This window comes from Pieris napi, chromosome 19 (genome assembly GCF_905475465.1).
Source record: "Pieris napi chromosome 19, ilPieNapi1.2, whole genome shotgun sequence".
In the NCBI taxonomy this organism is placed as follows: domain Eukaryota; kingdom Metazoa; phylum Arthropoda; class Insecta; order Lepidoptera; family Pieridae; genus Pieris; species Pieris napi.
The window spans coordinates 4,631,565-4,642,874 of record NC_062252.1 but is presented as its reverse complement, the minus strand read 5'-3'; the positions used below and the strand labels follow the sequence as shown (position 1 = coordinate 4,642,874).

General features: G+C 34.8%; 1 protein-coding gene across 1 annotated transcript; it reads right to left on the bottom strand.

Moving 5' to 3' along the window:
• Positions 1-3,449: 3,449 nt before the first annotated feature.
• On the bottom strand, positions 3,450-10,840 carry LOC125059259. Its single transcript, XM_047663625.1, has 3 exons — positions 10,682-10,840; positions 9,812-10,022; positions 3,450-6,995 (listed from the first exon to the last, which is right to left on the bottom strand). Exons 2-3 carry the CDS (start codon positions 10,015-10,017, stop codon positions 6,614-6,616), a joined length of 588 nt encoding a protein of 195 aa, XP_047519581.1. The 5' UTR covers positions 10,018-10,022; positions 10,682-10,840; the 3' UTR covers positions 3,450-6,613.
• Positions 10,841-11,310: the final 470 nt, after the last annotated feature.

Here is an 11,310-nt window from a genome sequence, read left to right as displayed (position 1 = left end):
TTCTCAAATACAAAACGCCAATTTCATATGTAAGGACCTAATATTAAATAATTAAGAGTATATATCCTCAATCACAATAAGCTATTATGTTTGTAGGATATATATTTATTTATTAAAAAACTATTCCTTTGATATCTTTAAACGTAAAAATTTTTGGTGCTATGATAGTTGTCACTTACATTTTTTAACGTTAACGAAAAATTTTAATAGCAGCTATAAATATCTTGGTGTTAACAAAATTTCAGTTTTACAAATTGTTAAACTTGTAAATACGATGGGGTAAGTATTGTTCACAAATTTGTTTTCCAAAAATAAATACCTTTATAGAATTGAATTCTTGGTATAAAACCCTTTGCAAAAGATTACAAAACAGCTTATAACTCGAAAATCATAAGTAACTTTAGTATACAAATAAATTCCTTTTAATTGTAAAAATTTAGTTTATACTTTATACGTTAACTAATTCATCTTAATATATAAATTATATGTATATTTATATATAAATTACGTGTCACGTTGTTTGTCCGCTATGGACTCCTTAACTACCGAACCTATATCAATCAAATTTGCACACCGTGTGTAGTTTGATCCAATTTAAAAGATAGGATAGCTTACATCTCAATTTATACCCGCAATATTATTTTATTACAAAATATTTGTTTATTATTTGATAGTCACAATTCTAACAGATGATGTGTTGTAAGTACCAACGTTTCACATAAGCTACAATTTAATGGCATAACCACCAAAAAAGCATGGTGGTCCCCATGACTGGTGTTCTCCTACCGTTTCCCTTGAATAGTTTGCTACGATGTAATATAACAAAAACCTTAGCCACAGCAACGCTTGGCCGGTCTGCTAGTATAATATAAATAATTAAATTTTCTTCACAGCTTAAACTTGACAAACTGGGTGAATTGTGTAGATGTCTTCAGGTAACATCTTTTTCTATCTTGTGTCATCCGAACTAAATAAATACTGTTATTTTCAAGTGGCTTATTATTTACATATTATACATTTTAGAAATACTTATGTTTATTTCAACAAACAAAAAAGCAGAGGAGAATAATACAATTCATGGACATAATAAGGAAAAGTTCAATTATAATAAATACTAGTGAGAATATATTATATACTATCATATAAATACTATCATTCTTATTTTATTTTATAATGAAGAACTAGGCGGCTATTATATTATATTACCAATTTTTTTAGTTTACACCTATAATAAAGAAGGTATAGATGTTTAATTAATTATGCTATATTTTAATTTTGAATTGAAATGTTGAGGAATCGCAAGAGACTGGCAAAATACACGAAATCAACGCGAGTAGAAGCTGGTTTATAATAATGTATGATATTTTATGAAATATTTGAATAATAATTAAATTATAATTAATTGAATATTATTAAACATACTTAGTTTGTGCATTTTGTGTGTGTGTTAAGTACACTGAAATCTTCAACGAAACAAAGTCGTTGATCTATAACAAATTATAAACTAGACATTTTCAAAGTCGGGAGAAGGGGATCGTTTCTTATCTCCGTCATATTTTAATAATTTCTTTATTGTTATTTTTACTTTATGAACTAGTTTTAATTAAAATATTGAATTGTATATGTTCTAAACTGTTATTTGGACTTTTCGACACAAAAAAGTTAAACAAAAAGTACAATTTTTTTTAGAATCGCTTATTCTGTCATAGTTTAAAGGCGTAACATTCAAATTTTGGTACATTCGAATTGAATGGGCGAAATCTAATTACCGCTAAGGTCACGTGGAAACATAAACGGGCTGATTTTATCGACGTCATGGTATGAATAAGCGATGTATCTCGTCAATAGGCTCGCAATAAGAGTTCATGGTATCCATGAACTGCGTCCAGTGAGATAGTACATAATAAGTACAACATAATTACAATAATTAGATTAAAGATAGGATATAAGGACCATCTTAGCACATTTAGGAACTTGCAAGTGTACTTATATAATGAGTGATGAATCCTTTACTTACACGAACACATTGTTTATTTAATAAAGTATTCACGTACTTTCTAAGAGTCACAACTTAGAACAGTAAATCATAATATTACAATTTACAGTAGAACCTCGTTACGTCGAACCTCGATAAGTCAAAAACCTCCAAATCTCGAAAAAATGTTTTGTTCTCTTCCCTTAAAACACCAAAACCTCCATTACTTGAAATCTTGACCCTCTGTTAATCGAAATAATCACCGAGTCCTTCCAAGCCATTTTGGTACATATTTTCACTCTATAACTCGAAAAATTAAATTTGACCTCTGTATCTCAAACATAAGAACGTTTTATTTAAAACCTTTACAACTTGATCATTTGGAATTTATTATCTATATTGTTCATAGTGTAATAAACCTCAAACTCTTTATGTCGAATCAAAATCCGCCTAAGTCGAAATCCTCCATAAGTGGAAAACTCTATAACTCGAATTTTTTGGCGTCTCCCTTGATGTTCGACTTATAGAGGTTCTACTGTATTATATTCCATTAACTTAGTAAGTCATAATTCCCTAAATTAATTAAGTCGACTTAATGTTTTTTTTTTTAGTACCTTCCTATCCCACATCTCTAATTGTAAGTATTGCATTGGCTCGGGATGGTTTTTGCACACCTTTACAATAGATGTTTTCGTCTATTAGTTACGTATATTTCTATTCACTACAATAGGTATGACCGTTTGGTGTCGTGTGTCACACGTTTGCTGATAAAGACTGCATAATTCAGTGTCGGGTTGCGTTGCATCGCGGCCTTGAGCAAACTTGAAGTTAAATTTTCACTAGAATAAGTTAATTAAATTTATTTTTGTATACATATATTGACTTCATTACAATATATTACTACCACGCTAACCATAACTTTTTGTTATACATTACATAAATCAGTGGCGCTACCTCCTTAGATCTGGGCCTCAGATGTCTGAATCTGTTTCATGATAAAAATTTTTTTCAAGAAGAGGTAAGAAAGTGATCAGCTTCCTGTGCCTGACACTCACTATCGACTGTTTGGGTAAGACATGTCGGTTTCCTCATAATGTTTTCCTCACCGCTCGAGCGAATGTTAAATGCGCACATAGAATGAAAGTCCATTGGTGCACAGCCGGGGATCTAACCTATGACCTCATGGATGAGAGTCGTACGCTGAAGCCACTAGGCCAACACTGCTCAAAATTCGAGAATAATCCACGATATATTTCATGAAACAGTTTAATGTCCAGGCAAGTAAGGGACACTAAATGTTATCGGCTAATAAAAAAGTATTTACCTACTCATCAAAACCCAGAAACTTAATAAAATTATTTCAGTGTTACAGTATCTATATATGTATATAATGGGTTTAATATCGACTTCCATTAAATTTCCATTACAGACTTGTATGTGTATTTATAATACCAAATATATCCAATGAAACACATTTTAGTCAATCATACATATGTATTTAATATAAGATACAGTACTTGTGACGTGGACAAACCATCAAAAAACTTAGAATCGCTACAATGAACAAATTTTCACTTATTTTCGAGTAAATTAATTCACTATTATTATGCCCAAATGTGTGATAAATTAATTGAGGTAGATGGCCCATTTGCGGGCAAATTATAATTAAATTTCGGATTCACACAATCACGGCTCCAAGCAAATAAAACGCATTAAACATTATACTATATATAATTAAATATCTACAAATTGAATAAAGTAGTGCACACTATTCGGAACTCTCGGTCCGCATATAGCATTTATGGATCAAACATTTACAATAAAGGAGAACATTCATATAATAAACGGATAATATAGGAAACATGTTGAAAGACAAGGCGTACACTACCATCTAGCCTAACTCGTCTCCAGCGGCCGTCCCGGGCACTTTTGGCGCACGAGCAGGTTTAATCCGGTCGTATTAAGCCCCCGAGCAGGCAAAACCCGGGCAGGCTAAGACAGACCGGGTAGTCTCAAACTTTACCCCACCTCGGGACAACCGCTGCTCTCGCCAAGGCGCGAAGCAAATTACTTCTGCATTATACTTAATAATAAATACATATATTTACATTTGTAAGGCGTGACCAAAAATTAATAATTACAATTTCTCTACCATTTTCAACTATAACCACACGTCTCTGGTCAAGCATTACGAGATGCCGCGCGGCAGTAATGTGTTTCACGCCTCTTCAACCTTAAAGGCGACAAACCAACGAAATGCGTCACAGAACAATAGGAAAAAAATCTCCGCGACTACACTTGTTCCCTTACGCCAAATAAATGAACGAAACCTTACCGAGTGAGCAATTTCAAGGCACGCGCCTTGTTATCCGGGAAATGAACCCGGTTCGCTCGTATTAAGACTATTGTGGCAGTGATAAAAATATATCTTTAACGCAAACGCGCTCGAAATAAGTTTTTTTGTTCTAATTTAGTACCCCACTACAATTATTGATCACAAAATATTTATCTCTGTCTAACGACTCCAAGGGCTACTACTAGGGGCTTATATCGAAAATACCTCCAAATTACATCGACTCTAAATATTATTGCAAAAAAAATTTGTACTCAAGCTTTAATAGGCCACTTCTTTCAGCCGAAATAATTTTACATTGAGCGATTTTGAAAAACGTCATCAAACTAAGAATCCGATTTCTTCATATTCATTCATACATTTTTTTCGTCGGCGAATACCGACGCTTTTATCAAAATTCAAATAAAAAGATGTTAATAATTTTGAGCAACATTTGAAAAAAAAGCTTCGAGTCTTTGCCGTTTTGAAATTCTGTTCGTGTCATTTGTCTCTACAGATTATTCGAAGTTATTTTCAACGTGTTAAGACGCGTAAATTTGATGACGTTTTCCTACATTACATAAAAATTCCGATGAGATCAAATTAAGTCCATGGAAATGTCTTTCTGAATTTGGTGTCGCAATTGACTATAAAATTAATAAAGCAAAGCCAATATGGCACTATGATCAGTGCTGAATTATTCTAGAAATTTAAAACAAACCTAAAATCAGTACATTGGAAGGATTCCCAGAAATTTTACGATCGTCCAGGCACCAACATGACTACTAAGAATTTTCCTAACATCTCTTTGGGTCCACCCATACTAGCGACGCGTTTGCCATCATAAGCAGTTCCAACGCATCATACAATTTCCTACATTGACTTATATCGCGGCCCTAATACCCTAAATTCAGGGCGTGGCTCGATTTTCAAAAATAGAATCCCTGTTTCAATTCTTTGAATTTAGAGTACTTCGGGCCCAAACATTAGCTATCCCTTGAACCGGTCCAAGTCACCGCACATTTCCTAACTTAACTACCGACGCTACCTAAAATACGGAGATCGTGAGAACGGAACACAATAACCCTTATTGCTAGAAAGGCAATTTGACAGAAAATCCTATAAAATGGCTGTTTTTAAACGTCAATTCCGTTACTGATGTTAGCAATGCATGGATTCTTAAAGATCAGAAGAAAGATATTTTAGAATTATCCATAATTCAAATTTAAATTGAAAAATCTTAAAAAGTCAAATAATACTTTAAAGAGTGACAGTCCATATTCGACCATTCCTCACATCAGTACCAGAACGAACCCACACTGACACACCTCGGTACAAAAGTACAAAAAACAACCATACAATTTCAGTTAAACTATAGCCATATAAACGTCTGTTATAAAAATAAAAAAACACCAATTATTACATGATAAGGTCGAGTATCGGGCCGTATGTTAATTTAAATCTGCTAAAAATCTTGTGCGTGAAAAATCATCTTAAGCTATCACACAGTTATTGCTATATTCACTTGCGTCGTTAGAAAATCGATATCGACACATTAACATAGTAAATCAATTTTATTGCTCGAATCCAATATTCGTTTCCAACGACGCGCTATCGTAATAAACTCTCGTGGCAGTGACGTTACAAGACAGTCGTTGATTCAAAGTCAATCGCTTCGATCGATACCTAAATTCGATTATAAAGAATCGATTAAACTTAACACCGAATCGACTACGCGGTTATATCTATGTGAACACTTGTATGTAGAACCGTGCTATTCGAGGCACTTGGTGACGAAAACAATAGTCACGATATCGATAAAATAATTGGCACCGTTAAGCGAAAGCGGTCGAGACGCGGTCCAACGGAATTATCGATAAATGCGACCGCGCGCGGTCATCACTATAACTACTCCTATTATATACAACATTGGCAGTGATTCGTATCGCTGGTCGTTTTTCGGACGACTCTTAACCTAGCTCAGACTACGGCGTCTGCTAACCTAACCTATACAATCGCGTCTACAATTTACATTTCCTAATTATTTACAATTTGTTCGCTATCGTCGCGTCACTCGAAGTCCGAGTCTTATATAAATGATCAGTCTTGTGAGTAATCTGCGCACGCGCCGCTTGCGATCAAGCGGCCGCCGCCGAAGAATCAACATCTGTCTAGATTGTTATTCGACGTTCTAGAAAATTCTCTAAAATACTATCAGGTTGGTGACATATTTTAAGCTGAATAATTAAATTCTCCTTCTGAAGGAGGTTCTTCTCGATACATCATCAACCTTCGTCATATGTATTCTACCGTCCGCTGGGCCAAAAGGCGTTTCCGCCCTGTCTTCTGCCGAGCTTCCTCTTCTTGGCGCCGCTGACTTCGCACTTGGGGCTGTCGTCCTCCGCGTAGATCATGGGCAGGTTGGTGGCGCTGCACTCGTTCTTAGCCTCGGTGGCCTTCTGCTTGGCGAGTAGGTTGTTGAGTAGCCGGGAAGACGTGCATTGTCGGAGAGGCAATTGTCTCGTCGGTTGTGCGACGGGCTTCTTAACTGGTGGCGGAGTCGGTGTCTTCTTGTACGAACTACAGAACTGATCATAGAGGATGACTTTGGTGTGGGCCGGCAACTCGGAGATCTCCACTCGTTTGACCCGCTTCACGTCCTGTTCTGGCACCCATTCATCCTCGATCCTGAAATGTTCAATGAAGGTTATTGGGGCACAAATCGCCACACAGAATGTGACTGCAAACACCACAAACCATTGTTACCCGCTAGAAGAACTATTGGTTTATTTGCTGGTCGAATTCGAACATCGACCGTATGCAAAAGTACTTAGTCGACTCCTTAGAATTTTTTTGCCGACTGTCAAAAATATTGCAATTACAGCGTGTTATGTTCTAAATGGCTTGTGTTTGCAGTTCAGGTTGCAAGCCCTATGATGAAAAGAATCATGCATCGCTTAAAGCCTTGATGATGAAATTTGAAGTAATTAACAATACGATGAATGCTGAAGCCGCTAAACACTAAAACTAAACGGGCAGGCAACCCATTGAGTTGCTAGCATCAGCATTGATCGATTAATAGGCCAATGGAGGAGGGTAGGCATTTTTAAGAAATAAATCAAGTGGTCTTTAAACTCAATTCTATGCTAGCAACTTCACAAGATGTTCTGTGTGGCCAGAGTGATGGTAATAGCATGCCGTGCGAGTAGAGGATCTTGTGATTGTATCAATTACTTAGTAAGAAGAAGAGCGAGCACTTAGAAAGGGGTATTACAGTTTAGGATTACCAGATAAAATCTTTAAAAAAATTTAATATTAGAAACGCACTAAGATAAAAATATTTATTTAAGTATTTTTCTCGGTTTCAGTACATATATGTATTATATAAGGTAATATATATTATATAAGGTAACAAATTCACTCTTGTATATATATTTTACTTTATATAAGTATATGTATTTCACTGAACTTTTGATTATTTGGCTGTGATATGTACCATACTTTAACTACGCTGATTAATACATTTAATTCCAATAATATTTAGTTGATACAAAACAAGATCCTTTAAATGTTAATAAAGCAATGCTACAGTAATACTTAAAGAATAAAGTTTTAAAGCCACTGGATTTGCTTACATTGGCTCCTCGTCGGACAGGCGACATCTTCCAATACAAATGAATTTATGAAAAACATTCTACAAATGGGTTACGTACGTACGTGAGGTAACGTAGTATAAAAATCAAAATAAATATTTTTTTGATATGTAAATTACTTTCTTTAGTATTATGTATATAAATTTTAATCACATCGATGAATAACAGTAAAATAAATTAAAATTTTGCTATACGTAATTTAAAAAGGAAAGATCTATGGATGATTACTACCGTGCATTAGAAATAGTCAAAAATTTAACATTTAAATTTTCGATAAACGACATTCATAACCCACCTCGGTATTACCTTGTCAATGATTAATAATAAAAATACTCGAAAATACGCTGCAATTTTATAATATTACTATTAAATTAAACATTTCTAAGTCTCGTATTTTCATTATATCACACAAATTAATACATCCCAAAAAATCTCAATAATTCCAGTAGTATTTGTAATTTAAAAATGAAATTGATAAATTTCTTACCTGAAAATACAGTAAATGTTAATGGAATTATTACAAATTTGTTAAGTAGAACAGATTTTTCCTCATTATTATTAAGGCCACCAGTAAATTAAAGATATGTCATTAATTTCAGTGTGTCGAGGGTGGAATCATTTTTACAGTCTGTATAAAAATAACAAAATTTAATATGAACTTGTGAGTTCTGTATTTGTAAGAGACACTGTTCAAATTACATATGGTTTGACGACCCAAGTAAAAACAAGCAATCGATAAAATGAAAAAGAGATAAAACGTAAACCAAGTAAAATGTAAGAAAATGCAAGGAAAATTTAAAGGCAAAAAAGAACGGGTCGTGCTTGATTATAATTGTTCTAGATACGCTTTTGAACCTTCCATGCTCGACACACAGACGTTAGATATATAGACTTAAAAATGCATAATAACTGGTGCCTCTGTACTACTTATCACCTTAAATATCTTAAAGAAATTAATGTTAAACTAAAAGCCCAAATGCATAATTAACTGTATGTATGTATTTTTACATATTTAAATTGGTCTGCTCAAATTATGTTTTTTTATTATTAAGTAATCATGATTACTTCTGATACACTGTCTGTCTAGCATTCAGAATTCCATTATACACTTAGGGAGCGTTCAAGTATTACGTAACACGACTCATTTTGTAAAACATTACGATGCGGGGCGGGGATTGAATTACACGTTATTGTTAATATTATTTTCGACTTACACCACATAATAGTAACTGAAGAGTCACTAGGTGGTTACGAAACGTTTTATTATACTTGGGTACAGTACTGTACTCGGGTATTGAAAAACGTTACGGCGAGTTACATGGGGGAGGGGGGTCAATAATCTCCAAAAATTGCGTTATGTAATACTTGAACGCTCCCTAACACAAAATTTCAAATATGTTTTATAGGCAAACAAGCAAAATATCAACTGATATAATTTTAACTGTCGCATGGAAATTTAACGCCAAAAGATCCGCAATTGCGTTAAAGTCCTTTTAGTAATACAAAAGGCAATTCTGTCTCGAGGTCAATTAATAATACTCAACATTTATGTATCTGTTCTTATTCACTTCCAAGTTTCTTCCTATGGAAGATGTTATCATTTCATTCAAAATTCAATCAATGAATTACAATATTCAATGTGGCTGTGACAAAAAAGTTGCGCAATTAATGACAAAATAGACAATTGCGAAATTTATTTGACATGAGTAGTAAGTTCCAAAAATTTTGAAAATAACTATATTCTATAAGTTTTGTTTTTACCATTTTAAAAGGTAAGCTTATAGTAGCCTCTATGAATATGGTAATTCGTCCACATGCAACCGTACGACCTAAGCAAGAAAATTAACTTACACATTCGGAGGGTAGTATGTCAATAAGGCCTCCCGTCTACCCTCAATAGCATTGTATCGAGTGGCAGAAAGTGCGGCGTGAAGAGTGATGGTATGCCTTCCAGGCGGTTCCCGAAGAGGACAAGAACCTCCAAGCCTCCATCTGGTACACCTTAGTAGCCGCCACTGAAGACCCTGCATCATACCCGTGTCGAAGAAGTCGAACATTCGCGCTGAAATCGAAACAAATACAAATTAATTAATAATGTATTACTTTCGATTAGGACGAAAAAAGTACATGCGATAAAGACACGTGGATTTCATAAGAATTTCATAAGAGAGCAGTCAACTTCAGTACACAATGAAAATAGAGTGCAAATACTGTTTGGATTCAAAAAGTTGTCTGTCTTAAAAATTCTAGTTAAGGCAATAAATATTTTATTAAATAATTTGTGAGCAGTGTTGACCTAGTGGCTTAAGCGTGCGACTCTCATCCCTCATCCCGTCGTAGGTTCAATCCCCGGCTGTGCACCAAAGGACTTTCTTTCTATTTACGCATGTAACATTCGCACGAACGGTGAAGGAAATCATCGTGAGGAAACCGGCTTTAGACCCAAAAAGTCGACGGCGTGTATCATGCACAGGAGGCTGATCACCTACTTGCCTATTAGATTGACAATTTTTTTATCATGAAACAGATACAGATATCTGAGGCCCAGACCTAAAAAGATTGTAGCGCCACTGATTTATTTATCTTAATTTTTTATTCAATATTTTCAACTTTCTATAAATATGTAAGATAAAATATAAATTTGGTTTCAGAGTCTTTCTTGTATCTGTTCATTCGCTAATATGCCTGGAAATTCAACGTTAGGAGTAGTATAAACCTCACCTGACCAAGGCTGCCGCCTATACCGTAGCTTCTTTCCATTTCTCCGGATTAGCTTGGATCCATTTTCATTCGACTTTCTGTTGCTGCCGTTTGACTGCGAACTCTGATTGAAGTGGTGATTCACGTGCCGTTCCACTAGAGTCTGAAAACAACATCCAATATTTTATAACAAACGAAAATCACATAGACGCAACTCTATCTTTATGAAAAATGACCTTTCGAAGTTTTCATTTAAGTGATATTAGTACATAGCGTTTTAGTTATGCATTAGCGGCCTTCACACGTACATTTCGAACCGTAGGAAACAGCCCGCGCCATTCCGATCTGCCGTCCAATCCGTCCGTGTAGACGCGACAAGCGCGTGGTGGTTTGACAGTTCGATGCGGCGCATTGGTGTGTACGAAAGTTTGTACAGTTTTATGCGGGTACCTCGTGTGGATGACAATTATTTCAAAATGGCAGTTTGGAGCGTGGAAGTAGTGACAGGTTTTATAAGGATATCCTTATATCCGATATATATCGGGAACATCCATGTTTATGGCAAGTTAAAAATAAGTCGGCTTATACAAACCGTAATTTAAATCTCCAAATGAACGTGCAGTTGCCAGATATCTTAATGTTGCGGAAAG